This window comes from Crocodylus siamensis, chromosome 1 (genome assembly GCF_052110815.1).
Source record: "Crocodylus siamensis isolate JL-2025a chromosome 1, ASM5211081v1, whole genome shotgun sequence".
NCBI classification, from domain to species: domain Eukaryota; kingdom Metazoa; phylum Chordata; order Crocodylia; family Crocodylidae; genus Crocodylus; species Crocodylus siamensis.
This window is the reverse complement of record NC_143395.1, coordinates 274,898,200-274,925,085: the sequence shown is the minus strand read 5'-3', so window position 1 is coordinate 274,925,085 and position 26,886 is coordinate 274,898,200. Positions and strand designations below refer to the sequence as shown.

The 26,886-nt window shown below is 43.2% G+C and overlaps 1 protein-coding gene across 2 annotated transcripts in view; it reads left to right on the top strand.

Moving 5' to 3' along the window:
- NHS (NHS actin remodeling regulator) overlaps window positions 1-26,886 on the top strand; it is a 359,633-nt gene that overhangs the window by 232,063 nt on the left and 100,684 nt on the right. Inside the window, exon 1 of one of the 2 annotated variants that reach the window (XM_090062947.1) lies at window positions 11,566-11,664. The exons of the other annotated variant lie outside the window; for it this stretch is intronic. Coding sequence (XP_089919073.1) covers window positions 11,631-11,664 — 34 coding nt within the window. The 5' untranslated portion in view covers window positions 11,566-11,630. Of the gene's footprint in view, window positions 1-11,565; window positions 11,665-26,886 lie in introns of those variants that run through there. 2 annotated transcript variants of the gene reach the window in all.

Genomic DNA, 26,886 nt, shown 5'->3' with positions numbered 1-26,886 from the left:
CCCTGGGGTCATGGTCCCTGAGGGCCTGACCGACTAGCCTCTTGAGCTTGTCAAAGTCGGCTTTTCTGAAGTCAAGGACTTCTGTGTTGCTGACTGACTTGCCAGCTTTACGGTGGATGGTGAAGGTGATCAGCTCATGGTCGCTGTCACCCAGCTTCCCATTGATCACTAGGTCACCGATTAGGTTGTCCCCCGTTGCCAGTACCAGGTTGAGCAGCGCTGTGCCTCTCGTTGGCCCATAGACTTCTTGAGTCAGGTAGAGGTCATCCATGCACGAGAGAAAGCTTTGCGACCGCTTGGATTTTGCTGAGTGATCTTCCCACGAGATGTCCGGATAATTGAAGTCACCCATGACAACCATGACACCCATGACACCCATGACACCCATGACAAGGTCCTGGAGCAAGCGGCCTCAGTCAGTTCCCGGGCGAACTCCTGGTCAAGCTCAGGACTTTGAGTGGGAGGTCTGTAGTAGACTCCCACCGTTGTGTCCCCTGTGCCGTATTCCCCACGAATTTTTACCCAGAGGGTCTCTAGCTGTCCATGCCGGTCGCCAATGTCAGCTTGCAGGGACATGTAGCTTTCCTTCACATAGAGAGCTACACCCCTCCCCCTTTTGTCAACACGATCCCTCCTGTACAGGGTATAGCCCTCTATACCCGTGGTCCAGTCATGGGTGGAGTCCCACCAGGTCTCCGTTATCCCAATGATGTCATAATTCTTTGCACTGAGCAGGAGGACAAGCTCCTCCTGCTTGTTGCCCAGGCTCCCGGCATTAGTGTACAGGCAGGCAAGTGTCCCCTTGGGGGCTCTTGCCTTGCCCACAGGTTGTGCCAGGGCTGAGGCGGGGGTGGGCTCCCTTAAGTGCCTTGGTCTGCTGGCTTTGCAAGGGTCGCTCAGCGGGCCAGCAGTGGCAGTCGTCCCCCCATCCCCCAGTGGGCTTAGTTTAAAGCCAAGGTAATTTTGTTAAGTGATTATGGATTTCAGATACCCAAGTGGAGGAACCCATTGCAGTCCATAAAGTAGATTCAGTGAGGATGTCAATGCGTGAAGCTCCATTGCTTAAGATGGGGCAAATTTGATTTTGTGTGAGTTCATTCCTCCTTCCAGGGCTTTACCATAGCTTTACCCTGAATCATTAATCCTGTAAAACACTGAGCTGGCCCATTGTGGGCTGTATTGTAAAGAGCGTTGATGAATTTTCCCAGACAGAAATTATTTAGAATGATTATTTTTAAAATGTGTTAATTAAGAAATGAATAAGTGGTTGGCTTGTTTTATTTGAGTGGCTTGCCAATTTTTGAAGTCATGTGAGTGGTTTCTTACAGAGGGGAGCAACTGATGAAGGGAGTCAGGTATTTTGTTGATACAGTCCTGTTTGTATAGCCCTACTTCCCCGAATACAGGAAGAATCAAACATTAAGAGACAATTTCTTGGCTCAGAGTTTCAAGCCTCTACTAAACCAGCACTTTGTCCAAAAGTGCATTTGCTTGCTTGCACTCTCTCTCTCTCTCTCTCTCAGCTTTTCTCTAAGTTGTGCTGTAAAGGTGTGTCTGCCTGTATCCCAGTTGCCTTGCTGCTCTCTCCATCTGCTTCTGTGGTGTTTCTCTTGTTTTCCGCCCCCCCACTGACAGACACACAACTACAATCAAATCAATTCTCTACTCCTCCGTTTGTTATCAAAGCCTTGAGATATGCTGTGCAGACAGAGCCCTGCCATGGCCGAGACTTGAATGCAGTGTAGCTCTTGAATGGTGATTATTCCATGGTTTCAGCCATCACTAAAGAGAGGATCATTTAGTTGTCCTTTGGTTTCAAACTGTATAGACAGTGGCTACCAGGGTTGGCAGCTACAGGAGGGAGTAGAGTTATTCATTCTATAAGAACCAAATCTCAAAATGACATACACTCATAATTCCCATTGTAGAAAATGGAAGCTGACATGCTCAGCAATAAATTAAAATGCACTGTATACAGGTGGGGTGGTTTCTCTGGATTTATGCCCATGACATGAAGAGCCCAATATGGTCCATTTGATTTGTGTTATATATGTATATGAATACGTATGTATGTATACATACACATACACATGGACCTACTATACATCACTATAAAAAGATACATATATATCTATTGTATAGGTGTACATGCATATAGATTAGGTATAGAGGAATATGCATAGTACTTTTAAAGTTCTAATTCAGTCACTACCATAGCTGTAGAATATGTAGTACTGAGGTACCTGTGCCCAGCATGTGTTTTGCAAAATTTGACTAAAATGCCTACAGTGTAAAAAGAAAAAAAAATTGCTAGCTTTCATTCATTATTGCACTGTTTGCTGTGCTTTGTCTTGATTTTTAATGTTTTATTAATTAACAGAAACTCTTTTGTTACCGGAGAATTACTCCTCTTAACTCTCCTCCAGTTCCAGTAGCCAGAATAGCACTTTTGTGTTTTAGACATATATCTGTGGTAACACTAGGGTTTCAATTTTGCAGTGTTGACTGTAGAGTTGCATAATCTGCTGTTCGCTAATAAACATAGTGAGGTGCAATCAGCTTGAGGAAAACTGAGTTTGGTTTTTCCAACCCTTTTTCTGGCTGTATTTTATGAATGTGTATGAAGACAAGGGTTAAAATAAAAAGCCAGGCAGTGTACCCTTAATTTTCTTTTCAGCAATGCTAATGTATGCAGATGAATATTACCTAAGTAGCAGCTAGCAAGTTTTTGCAGTAATGTGCTGATGGAACAAGAAAGTAGCAGTAGTTCTGAATAAATCATTTATGTGTGCACTGCAGACTGTGCTTCAGGGGATGGCATTAACAGTGGTGCACTTCCAGACAAACAGAGGAAAAGGCTTTCACCCAACTTTTTACTGAAACCTCAGAGGAATAAAACAGGTCAGTAGTGAATATTAAATTAACTTCTGGCCATCTTCCAAAGTGATTTGGCCTACTTAGGAATCATCAAGAATGAAGAAAGCTTTGCTTCTTCACATCCTGATTTCTCCAGGGAAGGAAAAGAAGAGCTCCGTGCGTGGATTACAAAGGCAACCTGATTTCATAAGTCAACAGTTCTTCCATACACACATACAGATATGCAGATTACAGGTGTATGTCTCGCTTCCTCAGCGTTGTACCAATGTTTATTCCATTGGCATTTTGTAATTTTAACATGTGTTTATGGTATGTGTATATGAACGGAACAAGATACACAGACAGATGGAATGGCGCATGTTGGACCTCAGTCTTACAAAAGCACCCTGAAGATCCACCAGACTAGAGGCACAGTTTATTCTCCCTTCCTACCCTTGTGCTAAATTATAATAACAATCACCATACTCCACCATGACAGAACATAAACATTATGTTTTACGCAAGGGAACAAGGAGATTTTTGCAAGACTAAGCTTATTGAGAGCTATTGAGAAACCATATGTGCATGGAATGGAGGATATTCCTTTGCCTTTGTAACGTGGCAGGTCAAATTTGTTTTTTTTCTCCCCAAAACGCAAGATTTAAAGGGAAAAAAAGCATTTCTTTCCTTTCTTTTTTGAGCATTATTCTAGTTAGACTGAGGAGCACTGAGGTTAAACCAACAATAACGGATCATAGGAAAAAATATAATCCCCTCCAGTGGAGAATCTATTTCAGAGGTTTTGAGGGAAAGTTGGGAGGGAGGGGTAGACAGAGGTTAGATAGCGCTGTTAGTCTGCAGTCTGTCAGAAGGCAGGATAGATTAGACATGCATCTTTATAGACTAACTAAATAAGATTTAGGCCCCCTCTACATGGGCAGGTAAAAGTGGGATGGGGTCTAATGCATGATCCACATAATAATGCCTTCTGCTGTCCATGACAGAGCAGGCTGTCTGGCTGTGTGTTCACTTTCTCTTCCTGCTGCCCCTGAGGTCTCTGGGATTTGCAGTCCAGAATCACATGAGCAGGACTCTGCAGGGTTGCTCATCACTTTCTCTTCCTGCTTCCAGGTGCCTCTGGGAGTTGTATTCCATAGCTGTAGCCAACAGTAAGCTTGAGCAGGGGAAGGGGTGTTTAATTCCCCTCCCTGGCTCCAGACCCCAGCCAGGTTTTGGCTGGGGACAGGGAGGGGGGCAGTTCCCATGCCCGGTAAACTGGTCTGCATCACCAGCTGGGCTTGTCCTCCACCACTTCTTTGTCAGCCAGCCCTCACTGCTCCAGCCAGGTAGCAGAGGGATGGGGCCAGCCCTGCTCTCTGGAGTAGACAGCCCAGCCCAGCCCAGGTCCGGAAAGCATGCTGAAGTGGCTACAATTTGGGAATTATATTGTAATTGCAGGAATCCATGCTCTAGATCCTTAAGGTGTTCATCTTGGTTGGTGGGGTCAAAGCAAATCCAGTTGTAACATGAGGATTGGCTGTGGGCAATGGATCTAGTGGTGAGCTTAGCATGAAAGCCGGTAGCATGAAGGTAGCTGTGGCAGTTGGTAGGTTTCCAATACAATTTGGTGGCAATGTGGCCACTGCAAATCTTCTCTTAGTGTCTAGGAAGTGTCTGCTATATGGAGGGATGGAAGTTGTTAAAGTCTTAGTGAAGTTTCTGTAGAGATTCCTTCCCATGTGTCCTTATTATGATGATGTAATCAACATAGCTAAGGTATACCAGGGGGATGAGAGGGCAGCTGTGGTGAAAATAAACTTCAAGGTCTGTCATAATTATGTTTCCATACTGGGGTACCATATGTTTGCCAATTGCAGTGCCATTTGTTTGTAGGTATAAGGAGTCCCCAGGCATGAAATAGTTGTGTGTGAAGACAAAGCAGGAGAGCTTAATGGAGACAGAAACAGTTTTCTTGTCAGGGATAATGTTCTTCATGGCTTGTAGTCCATCCTTGTGAGGGATGCTGGTGCACAGGGAGGTAACATCCATGGTAGCTAATATGGCATTTGCTGGAAACTTGTCAATGGCACCCAGTTTCTTTAAGAAAGAAGCGTCTTTCAAATAGGTGGCAGCTCCAGTAGTACATGGTAACAGGATAGAGTCAGCATATCCAGAAACCCCCTCTGATGCGGGACAAGCCAAGTTTGTAAGCTTCTGAATGCTGAATGTTCAGCAAATCATGTCTGGGGTAGAAAAAGGAAAAGAAGAGGTAACCACCAGAACCTAAGGCAATCTGCAAGCATATCACAGTCTTTCAGGCAAAATTGGATAGAGTTGGCATCCGAAGGCAGTCTGGTGCCTTCAGTTATCTTAATTCAGTTATCAGGAAAACATCTTCCTTAAAAAGGTTACTCTGGCAGAGGGAAAGATTTCAGTTAGGTGTGGCAGAGTCACTAGAGGTGTGTGAAGCAATATTAGAGAAGAAATGTGTAAGGGCCACTTTGCTTCATGTAAGATTGGATTCAGTGAAGCATGAAGAGAGGGAACATTTATTGGTCCATTTAGATACCATGCAATAAAAAAAGGCCAGAGACCATCTATCCCTTCATCCTTTCTCTCTGTTGATGTATTTTTGGTTACCTCCAGTACCTCATCCCTTACTTAAAGTCATTTTATAAAAATGCAATTCTTATCAATTTTTTAAAAAAATGTTTAGTGTTCTAGGGATTTTTTTTTCTTGGAAAAATGTAAGTGTTCCTAGGGAAGTTTGGAAAAGAATATTTTCTTTCCTCATTTTCCCTATGAAAAAATAATTGGGATTTTCCATGGCTCTAAATCAGGGTGTCAAACATATGGCCTGTGGGGCCAGATCCAGTCCACAGAGCCCCATAATCTGCCCCTGAAGCTTCCCTGTTCACTCACATGCTGCACCAGACCAGCCCTGCACACAGTACCCAGGGTGCATGTGGTTCCAAGCTGCACTGCTTTTGGCACTTGTAGAGACCGGGTCCTGCACTGCACTACCCATGGCACTTGCGTGGACCAATCCCAGGCTGCACCACACTTGGTTCCCACTCATGCATGGATCAGACTTGTGGGCATAGGTGGTTAGTAGGCCTGATCCAGCCTTGGACCAGCTCAGTGTAACTTATCTCTTTTATGATGCCATCATAGCAACTGCATTTTACATTCCTACAGCATAAATGAGAGAACCATTTTTGGTGAAGGGTCTTGCAAATCTGAAACTAGCTCCTCCAGCTTTTGGTTCAACAGGGGTTGAATACATGGACCTGCAGGTCATGTTACAACCTCTATCAATTCTTTAAGGCCTCTTTTGTAAGGAGAGGGTAGGGTAGAATAAGTGGAGCAGGAATGGCTCGTGGTTGGTAAAGGTAAAGGAAAATGTTACCAGGGAAGTTCAGTCCTTACATTTCAGAAAGATACTTATTTTGTATCTTTATAGCCACTTTAAGTAAGGAACCTGGAATGTTAGGTATCTTTGATATGTGACTGCCTATTAATTAAAATATCCTGTTATCCCTGTTTTAAAGAAGAGGAAGCTGAAAACGGTGACAGTTTTGCTATACTTCACAAGGGGCTTGCTAGGACCCTGAGGCCTCATCCAGACGAGCATGGCCATGCAGTATGTGGCTCTGCAGGCACATCTGTGATGCCATATAATACACATTCAGCTGTTCTCTGTGCTGCAAGGGAGCAGCACAGGGGTGAGGTGGGGTTGCCCCCTGTACATCCATGGGTCAAAACCTGTGCAAAAAAAAGCTGAGCAATATGTGCAGAGGAAAAAACAGAGCCTGACCAGCTGGAGCTGTGCTGTGGCTGCCGACCAGGTTCCAAGCCACAAGATTGCCGCTGCTGCAGCCCTGAGAGGTCCCCAGGACCCCAGGTAAAGCTGCGGGGGCCAGTGCTGGCCCAGCCTCCCGTACCCCACCCAATGTAACCTGCTGCACACCAGAGCCCATGTGGCACGGGTGTTTCCCGGGGACAACTAGCAATGGCTCAAGGTGCACCGCCACAAGTTGTCCTCAGGGTACCAAATGTCCATGGTCGTCTGGACACAGCCTGAGTGACTAGGCACAGGACAGATGGTATTTCTGTCACAGTGAGGAAGAAGGTACATATCTTCTGATTCCTGGTTCTAGGCTTTAACTATAGGGTCATTCTTTCCTATAAAAGTAGACCTCAAGTGTTGAGGCCACACATTTTAGACTAATCTGGACCACATGTGGCCTTAACATCTTTTCAGTGATATCAGGAAATGTAAAGTGACCCTTCCATCCCAACATGTATGAAGGTGTCTTAACATCTTCTTGAAGAAGAACATGGTAAAAAACATTACTATTCATTTCATTTTAGTAATACCTTATGCTCCATTGTGCTATGTACTTTACAAGGATATTGTAAGAGATGGTCCCTGTTATAAAGAGCTTGCAGTTTAAATAGGACAAGAAACAATGGGAAGAGAAAAAAGAGATACTGAAATTAATTACTTAAGTTCACATGGCAGGACCTAGAATAAAACCAAGCTCTCCTGAGATCCAGTTCAGTGCCAGCTCTCAACTGTGCTCCCTCTCTCTGTACTATATACACACTGCCAGTAATTCCTATTGAATGTATTAATTAAAAAGGAAGAATAATATATCAAAGGGCAGTATTATGTATCATTTACTTTTTGACTAGTAAATCAGGATCACATTTGTTTTATGAGCTAGAATTACTGGGCCAAATTCTCTGCTGATGTAAATGCCCAAAAGACCATCACAGTCAATACTTCTTTATACCAGTAGATAATTGTGAAAGAAAACTGCTTTTATTTAAACAATCAAGTTTGGCTCCAGCATCTTTTAAGTATAATCTCAATTGCAGTCTAGAGGATCATGAGAAAGAGGCAAAGCATTTCAAAGATGAGGATTTAAATACATTTAATCTTAACAAAATCTAAAATTTGCTTTTAACATAAAGGACCAAGCAGCATGCTGTAACATGCCTCCACGCCGAAGCAAGTAACTCTGATTCATAAATGGAGCTAAATGTTGACATGAAAGTGAATCCTCACTATGGTGACTAGCACTACACATGTGTAACCATAGGTATGATTTGCTCTACATAGTTTAAGTGTATGAACAGTCATCAAAGTGTTGTTCATATCTCTTTTTTTTAGGGTTGTACAGAATTAATATTAGACGAGCTTTATGAACTGGACCCTAAGCAACCAGAGTCTGGTTTTAGACTTGAAAGGAACGCCAACTACAAGGGACTAAAGTGTTGGAAAGCAGAAACCTCATTCATTGCACCAACACCCAGTATGTTATTGATAGAAATCCTACTCTTCCGTGCCTTTCTCTGCCAATATATATCTTCATACCCTATTCAGAGAAGATGGTATCTGTTGACTAAGTCCCCTGACATATATGGTTGCAGTTTATCTCTTGGATTCCTCTTTCTGTTTTCCTGTTTCTCTTCAAACACTTTATTGTGGTTGCTGAAGCTGATACTGTAACTATTTATTAGAAGAGGCTGGAAAATCTCAATACAAAATAGGAACAAGAAAGCCCAGAACTTCCAGGAATGCAGCTTCCTTCGTTTTAAAAAAAGCAGAATGGGCTTTTAATAGGAGTGTTCAGAAAATGCATTTATATTCCTCTTTCAGAAAATTTCCATGCAACAAAGACCATTAATGGCAACAAAATCATAAGCTGAAAACATTCACACACACAACATGATAGAAACTGAAAAGCTTCATAGGAGCTGTACTGTGGGTATTTCATGAACCTGTTCTCTTATGTGGACTGAGCTCTCTTGGCTGGTCTACATATTCAGAAAGTCCAAAGCCCTCACCATCATTGTCTACTGCAGGAACTCCGGCTCCGGTCACTGTACATAAGGGGAGATGTAATCTGGCTGGAGAAAGTGGTCTACAAGGGAGAACCAGGCCACAAGGCACCTGAACAATAAACACTCTGGGGAAACACAGCCTCATCACCTAATTGAAACGTTTCAGTTTTTCAGCAAAACATTCTGGTTTTTGATGAAAAGTTGGCATTTTCCATGGAAAGCTGCCATTTTCCTCCCTAAGTCTAGTTTAAAGAAATGCCCAATTTTCGGTTGAATGACAGTTTCTACAGAAAAAAATTTAACCTGGATATCAGCCTTCCTGAACTGTGAGACTGGTATCCATGGCATAAGCCAGGCAGACTGTGAAAATTTATTTGACAAATAGCTTTGCCAAAGAACCTGACCAACAGGTACTCCCTTCTGCCTGTGTGCTAGGCTCCCGTGGAAAAACTGTGTCCAAATGCTTAGTTTGGTGATGCAGATGAACTGGGCTGGGTCTGAGACCTTTAAACTTCCTTCATGTGTGACCTCAGCCAGGCTGTGTTGCTGGTCTTTATTTCTTAAAGTTGAAGGGCTCACTCTCTGAGTCATCAAGCCCTCCATTATTTTTGAACATCTGGTTTGATTCTTAGCAGATAAATAGCAGCCTTGCCATTAACAACAAAAAGTTAATTCACTGTGGCTTGCTCAAGCACTGAGAGCAAATATTTTTCCTATGCCGTTTGGGGTCATTTTGAGGGAAAACAGGATTGGGGAGATTTCATCCCTTTTAAAAATTATTATTGCTTCCTAGAGAAAATAAAAATGTAAAGCACCATTTCCTTCCCTTTGTGAGGTTGTATTTTATGGGGAAATAACTGGACCAAGAAGGTTACTTTTGTCTTTTGCTTGACTAGGGCTCAAGAAAGAAGATTTGGCTAAATATACTTGCTTAGCTTTTTTTAAAAAAGAAACCAATCATTTTTACATTATGTCTAAACACTGCTTTTATAAAAATTTAAAGCCTGCTTCTCTCATTCCCTCCCATCCCCAAAGCATTGCCAGGGCATACACATGGTGGGAGGAAGAGCAGTCTGCGAGTACTGCAATTATAAGTATTTTAGAAAATGTTCATGCCTGTATAAGCCACTGGATCTACTTTATTGATGTTTGGAAAGCTGACGTTCCTATCTAGGTCACGTTCTTCAAGGCAAGGCTGCTGCCTCTATTACAGCCAGACCTTCTGTTGACTTGGGCTGTCTTAATGCATCAAAGAGCCTCTGCTGTGCTTCAGTTCCTGTTCTGAACTCAAGTTGCACCTCTCAGATTTTGCTTATAATCAGGTGGGTAGGCTAACCATGGGTACTCACACATTAAGCAGTTACTTTCTAATTTTCCAAAAAGAAGAAGGAGAAAAGGAAGAAAAATTCTTGTCAAGTTAGCCTTATTATTATATTTTAAATCTCTTATTAAATGCCTTTCCCCACCTCCTTTTTTGGTTTATGCACATTATAATCCAGTTACCGGCATCAAAGATAACAAGAGGTGAATTATAAGAAATAGTGTTAAAGTAGGGGAAATAGACCAGTAGAAAATGAAATGGTTTGATGTCTCTTTACAGTACAGTAATGATAAAATAATAGGTAACAGTTTCTGGTAGCATAGTCCCAGTACCATAGCAACACAGTTTGGCACCTGGGGCAAAGCCTGCGGCAGCAGCCCACCCTCGCCCCGTGCACAGATCCGGGGGGCACATGCCCCCCTATGCTTGCCCGGGAGTGCACTCAGGGGCAGGAGACGCCCGTCCTCACGCCAAACAAGCCACTCATGGCTTCATCCCGCACCCTGCTCCAGCTGGGCAGTGCCTGTTGGTGTCCCTTCACTTCGGTGCCTGGGGCAGTCGCCCCGCTTGCCCCCCCCACCTTCCTCCTTGCTATGGCACTGCATAGTTCTGTGTTCAACAGGGAGTGATGAATATGAGTCCTGGTTTTTATCTTAAGTCGGGGCAGTGACTGTCTCTTTACTGTAAGGTATGGCATCGTCCACACACAGAGTGATGAAATCAGAAATCAAACGAGCATTTGGTCAGTATCATGAAAGACTTACTGAGGAAGATATTACATTTGTAGTTTGTCTCTTTTTATTGAAATGTTCATATGGCACCAGAAGGTGCCATATCAATTTGTTTAACGGTGTAAACATTTGCGAATGCAGGTCAGCATCACAAATGCCCTCAGTCACCTCAGTGTAAATCCAACACAACTCCAGCTGGAGCAAACAGAATTTGGTGTCTGTTTTATAATTCAGACTTCACAACGAGCGACATTTCTCAGCAAGCTTTGCTTAGGATAGAAGGGATATAGTGTGAGACAGAGAATACCAGTGGTCAAAAGCTGATCATAGTTATCTTTTCTTTTCATCATTTATTAGCGAAGTCTGTAAATTTGAAATTTCCGTTCGGTCTCTCCTGCCTCCGTTAATGTTTACGTGTTTCTACCCCCTTACAGCTGCTGCAAGATTGTTTCCAGATCCCTTTGCTGATCAACCCACAGCACTAACTAGATAAAGACTCTTGGGAGTCTGATCTTTGGGGCAGGAAAGTGTTAAACCCCTCATGTGATAGAAAATAAGAGCAGTGGGATTACTGTTCACTACTCTGATTTGCCATTCAGCTGGACGGTGAAGAGATTAGAAGGACCAAGTACTTGGGCTAAACCATCTGCAGTCAAGAAGGGGAGTCTGGATTGTGTGCAGATGCTCACTCAAAGCCTATGCCATCCATGTTCCCAGAAGGTTATTTTTCCTGACTCTCTTCTCCCCTCCTTACTTAAGCAAGTCAGCTTTCAGATATCACTGGGACTCAGTGAATACTATGGATAAAGGAGAAGGAGGCTGTTAGGTATTTGGATACTTTATTGGGAAGCATAACAGTGTGTTCAACCATGGCCCTGGGCTGCTGTGTGCTGAAGAATGCAGGTATTTTTTTTAAGACAGGATTTCCTACTCTAATTGAGTGCTGAGGGAGGGTGTTGTTCCCCAGATTCCTGAACAGCAAAGTTTGATTTCTCACTGTAAGGTGGCCCCTGCCTTCTGTTTTAAGAGCCAAAGAATGCAGCAAACTATCAGCAACAGGTATGTTGCTTCCCAAACACAAATGAAGGTGACTGATGTTCCCAATTTCTGTCCTTGCTGTTTGAAAGCTGGCGAGTGTGTTTCAGTATTTCATTTAATGGTTGTATTTTTGTTGGCACAGAGCACTGAGATTTGCCTGAGCATTGGACTGAGCATTAAGAGCCCTTCACTGTCAGCCTCTGGGCTGGATTAGAGACTACAAAGGCGCTGTCTGAGGACCTGGGCCATAATCAGTCCATCATTAGCTATCATGAATGCAATGAGTTCGGTGGCTCTCAGATTTTTTTTTGACCACTCCTAGTGGGTGGCTGTTAATATTAAGGGATATGTTAAAAGAGGAGGGTTAAGTCTTCGGCACACATTGCAGTCAGTGACTACCAACTGACTGAAGGTGGTGATAGTTTCACAGGAAGATGAGAAAAGGCAGGACAGACATATATTAATCTTACCTAGAATTCAGAATTTCTTTGGAATCCAGCTGATGCGCTTATATTTCTTTATTTTTTTCCATCTGTTCTTGTAAATCGTCAGACAGGTTTTCACTTTTGGGGTTTTTTTAATTTTTTTGTTTTAAATGACAACAGTGGGATCACCTAATTGCTGGGCACATCTACATGAGACGTTGACTATGCAGTAACCAAATAATACTGTGCAGTAGCATGTCACGGCACCAATGTTGCTAATATGCTACTGTACAATATTATTAGGGTACTGTGCAATAACATCACTTAAAAGGCGTTCACCAGTGCTACTGCACAGTAACTCCAGTTACTGCACTTTTATTTAGTACATAATTATACATGTGCAGTAACCACTGTGCAGTAGAGTCTTGTGTAGATGTGCCCACTGTGTTGCTACCATCTGGGGAATGAGGTTGTAATTATTTCTGATTTGTTAAATTCTGCTGCCTTGGGTAAACAGCTCTGTTATCTGTTTATGGCAAGAAAAATGCAGACTGGGCAGGATTATTTGTTGTCATATTTAAAAAAAAATAAAACATACCTCAGGCAAAATGCAGATGCAGTCAAACATTTTTGCATTAGAGGCACGATCAGTTTAATAAGGGAGATCCAGCTACTGTTTGGAGCAAGGGGACCTAAGAGAAGGGAGGGATGAAGAGGAGCAGAGGGCTTGATTTGTTTTTCTCAACAATTGGCTCTTTCAGCAGTTTTCTTCATAATTTGGAAGTTCTGTAGAGTTGGGTTTGTGTTTTGTTGTTAAAACCCATTACTGTCAAAGCTATTGATGTCTGGCAAAGATTACAGTAATGTGTACACCCTCGGTGGTCTGGTTTGGTTTCTTGTGTGTGCATGTTACTAGTATGCAGATGTTAAAAGGATTAAAGGAAGGGTCAGTAACATATCATTTAACACAGTGGCAGAGGCTGATCACCTTAGTGGACAACATCTGGAAGCCAGTGCAGACTGAAATGTTAAGTATTCCAATGTTAATGTCCTAAATCCCTCCCAAGTCCATGTTTTCTGATTTATTTAACACAACTCCACACTTTGGCTCCTCCCTCTGCAGCAGGACACTGTGGCTACATAGCAGCACCTGGCAGTGGAGGAAGCTTTACAAGCCATCTCACTGCAGTCCCTCCAGAACTGCTATTTGAGTGTTTTATGGAAATGTTTAACTTGCATAGATGGTGCCCTGTAAAATATAATCTTCCAGACATCATCTACTTAGGGAAAGCTATTTATAAACATTTCCCTGAGTTTTTTTTCCTCTGAGTTTCTAGGCTTGGTAAACCAGTATCATAATAATAATTAAAAGACAAAAAAATAGTTTCTATACAAGTCTTTACAGACTTTGCATTATGGTGCAGTAAAAGCTACTATAGGGCAACTGCATGTTTTCTGCCTCAAGTAAGGAATTCATTGTCCCAGATGTTGTTGTTGTTGCTGCTGTTAACTGATTCATCTTGTGAGAATAGTTTGTCTGACGAGTTGCTGTTTCTGGAAGTGTAAACAGTACTGGCATGCTTATATACTCTGTGTTAAGGTATAGATAGGCTAGATTCTGTCTCAATTAGGTCTTGTTTACATGAGCAAGTTGAACTAATTTAACTTAAATCTGTTTTAAAACTAACTCAATTAGAACAGGGTCAAAACTCTGTAAGGACGCTTAGTTTGATTTAAATCAGACCTTACTGTGGTTTAGTTTAAGCCATTTCTGAAGTCATGTTCATAATAAGGTTGAGCTGATTGAACAATAAGTGCATTTTTTAAACCAAGTTTATTAGCGATGTAAACCCTTGTATATGTACAGTTACTTCTGGTTAAGCAAATCTTATTTTGGTTTAGCTTAAGTCCACTGGGCCTTGTCTACCTGGGAAGATTGACCAGACTATTTGCAATACAGGAGTAGCATTTTGCATGGATGCTTTATTTCAGAATGAAAATGACTTTTTTACAGAATAATTATGCTACTTCCTGCAACAGAACGTCCAGATGGGGAGTGACTCCAGAACAGCTGGAGCAGAATATGCTCATCCATTTTCTTATGTAGATGAGGTTCTTGCCATCAGGTTAAGCTAAACAGATATAACCATCTACCCAGAGGGCTGTGACAGTTTAAACATCACTATGAGCTTAGTCAAATGACTACAGTTTTGTATGTGGACCAGCCCTTACTTGTATTGAATAATACTTTTCTCCTCAAAAAGTTCTGCTGAAATTATCTCATTGGTGAAGTCAGCGGGAGCAGTCAAGGAGTAAGGTGTTATTCAACAGAAGTCTGACTATCAGAATCTGACCTGGTGAAATTAGCAGACCAAGCCAATATTGGCTTATCCCTAAGTCTGGGATGAGTCAAACAGCCATGGAAGGAATTTCAGAATTACTTTAACTGGTTTGTTAGCCTGACCCCTTGACATTGTGACTGGGTGTTGAGACAGATCTATCACTCAACATCTCATGCTCCAGAGAGACCCAACACTTAACTACAGGTTACTCTGAGATGAGGATTTCCTTTTCTTGGCTTAGGCATTATGTAATTCATCAGAGTGGCAATTGATATAGCTGCTTTAGTATTCTGCTGGTGCAAACCTGTTCTGTTTGCTAGTGGGGGGGGGGGTCAGTACGTTTATATAATTGGTTTAACAATGGATTTGTGCTAATTTGGTACTAGTGTTGTTGCAGGAATTGCAGTACCCCTGGGTTCAGTGGAAGGATGTTGGTAATGAAAGAAAAGGTTGGATTGTGCTCTGTTTTACCATTAGTGAGTCAGGAGGGATAGACAAAATGCTAGAAGACCTCCATCATTTATATGCCTGTGCAGTTGCAGTCCTTGTAGTCCCCAGGGGACTGGGATGGCTTCCCTATGCTATACTCAGTGTCTAGTAGCTGGCCATACAGTGATCCTGGAGATGTAACAACATCTGTGCTGCTCCTGCTGATGGTTGCTGAGGAAGGAATTTAGTCTTTGCAGTACAGAATGTGATCTGAAGCTGCCTCATGATAGTGCAGCTCTGTGCTGCTCCCAATACGTGGCTCCACCTTAAAGACACAAATAAGCCCATATTTTATTATCTGCATTGCTATATGGTAGCACTCAGCATGTATGTTGTGCTTCAAACATGGTGGAATGCACATTCCCTATTCCTTTTTGTTAAGAAAATTGACCTGAAGGACCAGCTCCTGAACAACACATTGCTGAGAAAAAGAAACAAAAAGAACACTTTCATGCCACAGGAGTGCAAATCAGGGGACCAATCTACAGAAAATTTTAGTCTCCCTACTTCCTGGGTGTGTCTACATGTGCAATTAATTCACCTGAATTTTCTGCACAGAAAATTCAGGCTCATTAAAGTGCACCCCAGCATATGCCTACACATGTGTCCTGTTGGGAGCAAATTGAGCCCAACAGGAACAGCTCAGTCCAGGGATGCTCCTGCCCTGCTCTGTCTCCTGCACTAGCCAGGGGGAACTCCAGGCTCCCCTGGGTGCCAGCCCCATGCTGGCAGGGGACACAGGGGTTTAGCTCTGAGCTCTGGAGAGGGGGGAAGGGAGGGCTGTCCTGGTTTTGCCGGCAGCTCCATCCCAGCTGGAGAGAGGTTAGGCTGGCCCCAAGCCAGCAGGGGCAGGAGGGGGAGCTGTCCCAGCTGGACAGGCAGCTGTCTGCCAGCTACATGGAGATCAGGACCTGGTAGGCACAATCCACCAAGCCGGGACAGCTCTCCCCGCCCCCTGTGGCCCCTTTTTCCCTAGGCTGACCAGGAGCAATTTGCTTCCAGTCAGTGTCTGCACATGCAGTGCAGCACATTAGTTAGCAGCCTCCAGAATCAAATATAGATACTAGAAAATGGCTCATTAGACTAATATACTGCACAGTAATTATGCACATGTAGACAGTGACACTAACTGCACATTAGATTAGTTTAATGCACAGTAAAGCATCTCATGTAGACACCCCCCTGTGTTCTAAGGTAACTGTTTTATTCTGCCAGGTATTGTAGCTCCACTCTGTCCCTTAGGGCTGTTTCTGACTCCCATTTCTAGTCACTTCATTGGGACTTGGAAGGATCAGGTGTTTATGATTAATAAGAGACTCAAACCCACAGGGTGCTGCTCCCTCAAAGCAGTTACACGCTTGCCTGGTCCAATTGACTTCAAAGCATTTTGGAATTAAGCAGGTTTAAAAATATGCTTTTATTGAAAGAAGACTGAGTGCAGCCCTCATCCCCGCTTAAGCGTGAGAGGGCAATTATCTGTTGTAACATGAGAGTTCCTGTGCCTTGTTTGAACCCTGGTGTACACTGCGTGTTTTGTTTTATTCTCTGAGTCACAACATGGGAAAACAAAAGTCTGAGATCTTTTGGAGCTCGCTGGCAGTCAGTCGCATGTGAACCTATTGACTTATCTGATTCACCTGAATAATAACCTCCAACTTGCTGACAGTTGGCAGGGTTTGTGATGCTGGTGCTATGGGGTGTGAGCTCCAGCAGCACAGCTGTACTTGTTTCTGTTCTGCTTAAGCAATTAAGCACTGACTTTATCCAGTAAGTGCTAAATATTTTGTTTAAATATTAAACAGCAATGCTCTTGATTGTTAAACTATTTAATGCAGGACTGCAACTGATTAACAGTCCCTGGCACTGATGTCTCTCCACTTCTCTGTATAAATGAGGAGCTGAATAATTGTCTCACTGAGTAGATGGGCTCCAGATGCAAATTGTAGATTTGGGGTTTAGGTGTGGAAGTTTGTGAGTGCTCAGATTGGATCTGTTTTTGTGAGGCACCAGATTTCAGGTGGGACATTCCTGTTCTCCAATTTGAGGTGATTCACATTTAGGTGCTTGTCTGGCCTAATGATTGTGGCAAAATGTTGGTTGTGGTGGAAATGGCCCATTTGTAATTTCTCCACAAATTTATGTAAGTGGTAATACCCTGACTAGACTAGGAAGCAGATCACATCCATTCCTGCCCATGTGTACAGGGTAGATTGAAATACATAGTGGACTCTGGAGGCTCACCCAGTATATGCTTTGGGTGGCTGGTACAGGAATGTAAGGGAGCACATACAATAAACCATCTTTGCATATGTGCAGATGTCACATTTAGATCTGCCTAACAAGGGTTAGGTGGATCTAAATGCCTATCTGGGCGGACATTTGGGATGCTTAAATCAGGCCAAAAATGGTAGGTGAATTAACTTAGATTGGGAGTGGGATAACCAGATGTGTGCATGGGTTCAGAGCATAGCCCAGCTGTTTGCCCCAGCCCTAGCCTCTTTCTACCCTTCCTGCCCTCCCACTGGACCTGCCAGTGCCCCCATGAACCCACCTGATGCCCTCTATCCTTATACTGCCTGCCGCTCCCTCACCCTGAGTTACCTGCACCAGATTCCCTGTGTAGCTCCCAGCACTGCTGAATGTCTGCACACACTTCTCCTGCTCTGAGATCACAGGGCTTAAAGTAAACTGCATGATCATAGGCCAGGCATAGCAAATCCTTTGTGTTCTTCATGGCACATAGCTACTCTTCACTTAGCTACACCTGTTCAGCAATGCTGTGGTTTGCCTTATGTTTGACACTGCAATTTGCAGATTCAGCAACCACTGCTTCTGATCTAAGTAAGCTTACACACTGAAGCCTGGGACTGAAATCAGGGTAAATCACATTTTAAAACAATTAGGCCAAGTCATACAAGCAAGTTAAGAATAGTGCATTGACTGGGTTCAGTCAAATTCAAATGATTTGAACTTGAGGAATGGCTTAGATCAGGGAGACCAAAGATATGGCCCATGGGCCAGATCTGGCGCATGAAGCTCCTCCATCTGGAATTTGGGTACAAAGCTAACAGAGGGCTTGCCCTGCCATTGAATATCCGCAAGGCCCTGATGGACATGGGCACTGGCACAGCCCTTGATCACCCTTCATCTGCCTGGCCATCTACTGCTTGCCCCACTGCCATCACTGCAATAACTATGCCACCACATTGGAACCTGGCTCAGATCTGGCCTGGGAAGAGCCCTGTAGTCCAGACCAGCCCAAGAACACAATGTGGGTTCTTCACTCATAGCTTAGATACTTAGCCCAATGACAGTATAAAACAGGGACGGACAATTATTTTGGGCAGAGGGCTGCTTACAGAGTTTTGGCAAGCCATCGACAGCCACATGACAGGCTGCCCAGGGCAGATTAATATTAATTTTCTAAGTTTTTTTAGGGGCACAATGGGCCGGATAGACTGGCCTGGCAGGCCACAGCTGGCCCTCGGGCCGCATTTTGCCCACCCTGGTATAAAAAGTACTCTACATAACTAAAAACCAGGATAGAATCTCCCAAGAAAACCTGTTGTCATAAAATTTCTGGTACACCTGAGTACCAGGTAGAAATGTTGTGACTTTTTTTGTTTTACTGTAATTTATTTAGATTTGGTTCTGGTCAGAAATAAAAAGTGCAGAATGGCTCTGATCTCAGGACCTCAGCAGAACTTCAGTTCAGTTCTAAAAACAGGCATCAATGGTGGATCTGTTTTTGAGCTTACCAAAACTTTTCACCCTTCTTTAGAACTTAGCCAGTCTGAGATAGCTGCCATTTATGCTTTCAGGTACACAAGTCCCTATCATAGATGAGACAAACCAAGAACAGATTAATTAGGTCTGGTTTTGTATTCATTATGAAATCCTGTTTTCTGGAATGCATGTAAATGCTCAGATATTTTATTTAATATCACATTTTATGAAGTGAGCAAAAAACCTAAAACTTAGCTGGGGGTATGGAATGGAACAGAGTATAGATTTTATCTGACATAAATCAGGATAACTCAGGTGACTTGCGTGGAGGTACATAGATTTACATAAACAGAGTATATGTCCCCACATTTTGTGGAGCATTTTCCCTGTTTTGATGGCATTTCTGAGGGACGTATAGAGGGCCCTGGTTAATACATGAAAAGCAACTAGATTTTTATCTGTTGATTCCTTTCTTCCACAAGTATTTACTGGATTCTTCTTAGTTATATATGCCACAAGCTTTTGCCTTGAAAAAGAAGCTAGAAGGAAAAGGGCTGTGCAAGCATAACTCTGATCTTGTTTTAGTGTTTGAAACCTAGAAGCAATTTCTCAATGATACATAAAGTCCAAATGTCAAACATTGATAAGAGGAAAGAAACAAATGTCTTGCAAATTAAGAGAAAAGAGGGCCTCATGGAAATGCTTTATTCCCTTTCCTACATGATTGCATCTACAACTAGTCAAGAGGAAATTGTGATTTACTTTTTCAGTGCACAATAAATTACTCTTACAATCAACACCCTGCCAGTATATTATAGTTACCATGGATGGCCTCTGGCCATTAACAACCGTAACCACCAAAGTTTTTATTCTTTGAAAGCCTCGCCGGTAATTTAGAACCAAGTGATTAGTTTTGAAATAAGAACGTGCTGTAAAGCTGGCTTGGAACATATGCAATTGAACACTGATCCCAAGGCTGAAATGGGTTATAAATAACAAGGCCTGAATTAATGTAGAAATGGGGCTTCTGTTGTGTTAACAATGAATATCTATCTGTCCTTCTATCTCTCTGTTAATGGGATTTGCCCTGTGCCCCAGAACCTAACAAAAGTTAATTGTTAAGGAAACTTAAGTTGAGAGAGAATTTTAGGTTGCCTATACACATGCTCAGAGGTCAGTGGCTGCAGGGAGGGCTCACCATCACATGTATTAAGCCGTCCCACCCCTCCTGGCCTCACCACATTTCATAATGGCTGCAGAGTTGCTTTAACTAAAGCTCATTTGACAAGGTTTAAAGTACCCGCACAGCCATTCTGAAGTGGGGGGAAGGAGGCTTAATACATGTGACGGTAAGGTGACACTGGAGTGTTCTAATTAGAATATGGAACAGACTCGACTAATCAAGTCTGCTCCAATGCGTTCGAATTAGAATGCGAACAAACACATCTATAGGGAGCCTTATTTTTCTCTTCTGGATCCAATTTTTTGGGATCTTGAGTATAGACAAATGACACACCTCAGATTTTACTCCTGGAGTAAGATTTTATATGAGTGTCCAGAACAGATATGCAACCAGCTCTCCTGAGGTAGTTGTCTGCAAGTAAGTGTACTTACAGCACCTCACCATTTAGTGGAGGCCTTTGGTAAGAGCCTCTTTGAACTGAGCTAAACTGAAGCTCTGGGATGAAACTAGCTAGAGCTATAGACATAGGATTGATGCACCAGGGTAGGGTATGCTGTTATACAGGTGTTCATCACTTTTTGAGGGGTAATTTTAGCTTGGAAGTGACTGACACCAGTGTAAGTTTGCACATTGTCTGTCTGCTCCACTTTACCCTACAGTAAAGTCAAATTACTCCAGAATAAGGGTCTTGTGTATCCCCCCCACCTTCATTGTAAAGTGATACAGTGACAGACTTCCTAATTTCATATTAACAGCTGTATTCTGGGTTCAAATGCTGTCCCGTGTGGGTAGAGTGAACCAGTCTTGGCTAATTAAGATAAAACACTTTTGTCTCCCAGAGGCTGTTGTTGTATTCTATGGAAGAGGTTGGGAGTAATCTAGTTGTTGTCAGAATGACATGCAATTTGATGAAAATAAAACATTAACATGAAAGTATTTGATGAGTGCTGAGCTGTATTAGGAAAAGACACTGCATATGAGAGGGTAAGATTAAAATCAGTGATTTGCACTAATCTTGAGTTTAGTTCTGATGCTAGTACTACTGATTATAAAAGTTGATAGGCTACTCAATTGTCATGTCACCAATGCCTCTCTCACAGTGTTCAGAGCCTGATCCACTGCCACCTTGTGACTCTTAGATAAATGTTAAACAAGGGATTACAAACCATAATAGTAGCTTCTTTTCTGACATGATTATGATTGTAATAATTAATAGTAAATTGTTCTCTAATAAAATGTTCAATTCTGCCAAAGCATTCAGGGCCTGCATAACATAAAAACAAATATAATATAGAAAGGACATTATAAATGCTACCTTCAAACTATAAAAATGAAGGATATCTTGTTTTTAAAAAATAGAAAGTGAGTTTGGAACGGAAGAATATGGTCCAGATCTTCAGCTGTTAGAAGTCAGTAGCTTGGCAGAAAGAAATGACTCATACTTGTCTATAAAGTCTGAAGCTTAGAAGCAATTTCTCAATGATATAATAGCTCCAATGAAACTGTGTCACTCCATATCAGCGGAGGAGCTGTCCCAGCAACATGCAATAAGTGTTTCTAAAACTACTGTTGGGGTTGAATAATAGTTCTAAAGGAACTCTCTGAAGGGAAAGACTGTGGGATAGCTGCACGGGTGGGGAGAGCGGGTTTCATATTTGGGGCTCATCACACCTAAAGTGCAGTTGTTTACCAAGAGCAGATGCAGTGGTGGAATCCTAAACAATGGAGCAGGTCCAGTGTCAGGACCCATCATACTATATAGCCATGGACAGCATTGTTCTTTGAAAAGCAGCAATGCAGGTAGAAAGCATCCTTCTTTTATAGTTAGCTAACATCAAGAATGCAGTAATAAGTGGAACAGATTACTGAAGCACTTAGAGTCACTAGTCACCATCCATCTTCTAAATTTGGGTCATCAAACATATGGCTCATGGACTTCTTACAAGCTGAACAACCCACCTCTGGATCCAAGCCACAAAGCTTGTTGCTACAGCTGTATCAATGTGGGCCAGCATGCAGCAGGTTAATGCTATCATTACTTGTGTCGTCACTCATTATCCACTGATGAATTTCTGGTTTTCAGTCGCTGTTGGCAACTAACATAGGTGGCAGTCAGCAATGGGAAAAGTGGGAGTGAAGGGGAGCAGTACTAATCCCCTGGGTGCTGGCTATGCTGGCAGAGTAGCTATGGCAGCCACAGAGTAGCTTATAGGCCATAGCCACCCCTCAGCTATGGCACAGCTCGCCATCCCCCCACCCATAAGTTTGACACCTCTGTAATGATGAAAGTAATAATTTTTAGGTGCTTCCTAACAGGAGAGTGAAGGAGTCAGGAACTGTGAGATGGTCCCTGAGTTAGGGAGCAGCTAACCAGTTCAAGAGAGAACAAGGGTCTGCGGAGGTTGCCTACTGTTTCACATTAAATCTGTAGTTTAGTTCTTCTCAAGAGACCTAGTGACAGAAGATGAGGAAGAGGCTGAAGTACTCAATGCCTTTTTTATCTCGGTCTTCACAGGCAAGGTCAGCTCCCAGACTACTGCATATAGCAGCACTGTGGGGAGAAGGTGAGCAGCCATCCATAATGAAAGAACAGGTTAGGGACTATTTAGAAAAACTGGATGTGTACAAGTCCATGAGGCCACATGCAGTGGATCTGAGAGTGCTGAGGGAGTTGGCTGACATGATTGCAGAGCTGCTGGTCATAATCTTTGAAAACTCTTGGTGATTGGGGGAGGTCCCAGACAAATAGAAAAGGGCAAATATAGTGCCCATGTTTAAGAAAGGGAAGAAGGCGAATCTAGGAAACTATAGACCAGTCAGCCTCACTTTAGTCCTCAGAAGAATCATGGAGCAGGTCCTCAAGGAATCCATTTCTAAGCACTTGGAGGAGAAGGTGATTAGGAACAGTCAGCATGGGTTCACCAGGGGCAAGTCATACCTGACCAACCTGGTTGCCTTCTATGTTGAGATGACTGGTTCTGTGGATGCAGGGAAACCAGTGGATGTGGTATACCATGATTTTAGCAAAGGTATTTCTGCCCAGTGGAGCATTCTATCTTTTTACTCTTCTGTGACATATGAAACATCATAACCAGAAGGAAATATGACTAAATTCTGTTTGCCACCAAACAACTTTGGGGTATACAGACTATTCCAACTTTTCTCTTAGCCCAACCTGCATAAAATGAACTGTTCCAAACAGATTTTACCACACCTTCAATTCTTTGATGAAATATGAACTTTCATTTCTAAGAGAACTTTTACAATCTCATCTCCTATGCTTGATGAAGGGTGTTTGCCTAATGAAAGCTTGCACTTAAAGAAAATTTTTTTTGCAAAATCTAGTTAGTCAAATAAAAGATATCACCTGTACCACAAATTCTGATACCTTTTGATTTTAGCAAGGCTTTTGATATGGTCTCCCACAATGTTCTCGCAGGCAAGCTAAGGACGTATGGGATGAATGAATGGACTATAAGTGATACCAAGCTGTGGGGAGTGGCAGATAGCTGGAGGGTAGGGCTAAGAGTCAGGGTGACCTAGATAAATTTGAGAATTGGGCCAAAAGAAATCCATGAGGTTCAACAAGGACAAATGCAAGTTGTCCTGCACTTAGGACAGAATAATCCCACGCATCAATACAGGCTGGGGGCCATCTGGCTGGGCAACAGCTCTGCAGAAAAGGACCTGGGGGTTACAGTGGACAATAAACTGAATGTGAGCCAACACTGTGTCCTTGTTGCTAACAGCATATTGAGTTGCATTAGTAGGAACATTGCCAGCAGATTGAGGGAAGTAATTATTCCCTGCTATTCTGCACTGGTGAGGCCACATCTGGAGTACTGTGTCCAGTTTTGCCCCCCCACCCTCCCCTCCAGCGGAGGGCAAAAAAAATGGTTTGGGGGCTGGGACACATGATTTCTGAGAAGAGGCTAAGGGAACTGGGCTTATTTAGTCTGGAGAAGAGAACACCTGAGAGGGGGATTTAAGAGCAACCTTTAACTTCCTGAAGTGGGGTTCCAAAGAGGATGGTGCTAGACTGTTCTCAGTGGTGGCAGATGACAGAACAAGGAGCAATGGTCTCAAGTTGCAGCAAGGAAGTTTAGGTTGTATATTAGGAAAACTTTCTGACTAGGAAGGTAGTGAAACACTGGAAAAGGTTCCCTAGTGAGGTGGGGAATCTCCATCCTTGGAGGGTTTTAATGCCCAGCTTGACAAAGCCCTGGCTGGAATGATCTAGTTGGGGATGGTCCTGGTTTGAGCAGGGGGTTGGACTAGATGACCTCCTGAGGTCCCTTCCAACCCTAATATTCTATGATTGTATCATTCTACGATTCTCATTTCACTTATGCCTGTGTTGATTAAACCTGGTGATCACTACATGGTGCCAGATATGACAAATGAGACAGAACTTGAAAAAAATTGCAATCCAACCTGAAGAAGTTGGAACCTGAGAACAAGTGGAGCAACACATCTGTGTGGAAGGACAAGCATCACTGTAAGTGATCTACCTGCACAGTTCTAGTTTAAGGACAGTTGGTCATGGAAGTGTTGCAACCTCCACTTGCTCTTCTAATGTTGGGCAATATAGTAAAGGAACTGTAGGGCATTCAGACAAAGGTTTGAGTGGTACCTAGCATGCCCAGACACAGGGGCAAAAGAAAAAAACTTACAAAGTCACATCATCTGTAATCTTGCATATTATAGGAGGGGAGGCGGGAGCCCTGACTGTTTATAACATCTTTACCTTCACAGAATTGGCATGTCCCAGTTGAAGTCCCCAGCCACAGCTGTAGCCAACACTCAATGCCTCTGGGGAGGCTTAAAAACTCCCTGACACATGTAGCAGAAAAAAAGGGAAGGGGAGCAACCAGAAAAGCCAAGAAGCATAGGAAATACCTATGGTAGAAAATAGGCATAGCTACACCGAGACCCTCCCCAAACAGTGGCTGGCCAGCCTCTTCTTGAACATCTCCAGTGATGGAAAGTCCACAGCTTCCCTAAGCAGTCTATTCCATAGCCTCATAACTGCCACAGTGAAGAAGGTTTTTCAGACATCCAATCTAAATTTACTTTGCTGCAACTTCCAGCCATTGGTTTGCATCCTCCTTTCTGCAGCAAGACAGAAAAGATGCTTTCCCTCTTCTTTATGGCAGCCCTTCAGGTATTCGAAGACTGTTATCATGTCCCCTTTTAAACACCTTTTCCGCAAGCTGAACACGCCCAGCTCCTTTCTTCAAATTACTTGCCTTCCAAGCCCTTAGTCATCTTTGTTGCCTGCCTCTGGACCCTCTATAACTTTTCAACATCCTTTTCAACATATGGAGCCCAGGACTGCATACAGTACTCCAGATGAGACCTAACCGATGCTGAGTAAAAAGGCATTATCACTATCTATTGATGCAGCCCAAAACCACATTGACTTTTTGTGTGGCTGCATCACACTGCAAACTCATATTGTGTCTGTGGTCTACCAAGACTCCCAAGTCCTTTTCCATAGAGCTGTCATTCAGCCAGATGTCCCCCATTTTGTATTTGTGTTTTTGATTATTCCTCTGGAGGTGTAGTGCTTTGTATTTGTTGGTATTGAACTCCATCCAGTTAGCTCTAGCCCAACTTCCCATTCTGTCAGGATCTTTCTGAATTACACTCACATTCTCCATCATGTTCACAGTACTTTCCAGTTCATGTCACCTGGAAACTTTCTCAAGAAGCTTTCTATGCCAGCATCCAAATTGTTAATAAGCATGTTGAATAGAACCAGGCCCTGGACAGATCTCTGTGGAACTCTAGTCAAAACCTCTTGCCATTCTGGCACGGACCTGTTAATAATTACTTTTGCTTATAGCTATTGAGCCAGTTATCTATCCACCTTATAGTAGTTTTATTCAACCCTTTGCCTTTCAAGTGGAAAAGATTATGTGCTGAATTTTTTAAGTAATAGGAAGGGCCTGATACCAGGGCCTATAATCTGACTGTCTACTGGTCTGCTAAGCAAGCTGAGGAAATTAGGGAGCTGCAGTAGAGGAGAAAAATAAAACTGAATTTATAAGCCTAGGATCAGTAGTTTGTAATTTTGTTTCTTTTGAGGTTTGTAATGAACAGGGAACCTGGTTTTCTCTGATAAAAATCCCAAATTCTGAGATAAAAATAGCAAATTCTCTGATAAACCCCTCCCCCCCAAATCTGTAATTAAAAGGAAATGCCACTATATATATATAGGTATCAATTGAACACAATGTTTTATTGATATATTTATAATTTTAAAGGAATTTGGAAGCCTACCAATGCCTCAATCAGTATAATAAAATAAATTCTAAATACATACCTATACATTTTGGTATTTGTTTTGGGGGTTTTTGTCATGGAAAATCAGAGTTCCCTCTGCCCCCTTATCTCACAAAATGTGGGTCTGGACCCCTCACTCCCAAGCCACAGCCTTCTGGCCCTGTTGGTGCCCCTCACTCTCCCTGCCCCCCCCCCAGACCCCGCAATCCTGCTGGTGCCCCCCACCCACAGCCCTCTGCCCTGAGAGCCCCAGCTGCCAGAGCTATGGGGCCAGGGACCCAGGTCTGCAGCTCCCTGCCCTCCACAGCAGTGCCCAAGCCCTGGCTGCCATTCATGGGAGGTGGCAGAACCCTTCTCTGGGTTTGCCTGCCCCAAGTGTCATTCCCCTGTGGGACCCAAGGGCCTAATGACTCGCTCTCCCTCAGATGGTCAGGGAGCAGCTTGATGGGGTCTCCTCTGGTAGAGCACCTCTCCAGGCCTCTGGGTTCTTCCCCACCCTGTGCCCCATTCTGGGCACCGAGGGCTCAGCTCCTCTCAGCTGCTGCACCACCACTGCTGGCTTCTGGGTGCTGGGTCTCTGCATGCCCTGGCTTTGGCACTGAGGGCTCTTTTAGCACAGGCCAGACCCTTCAGG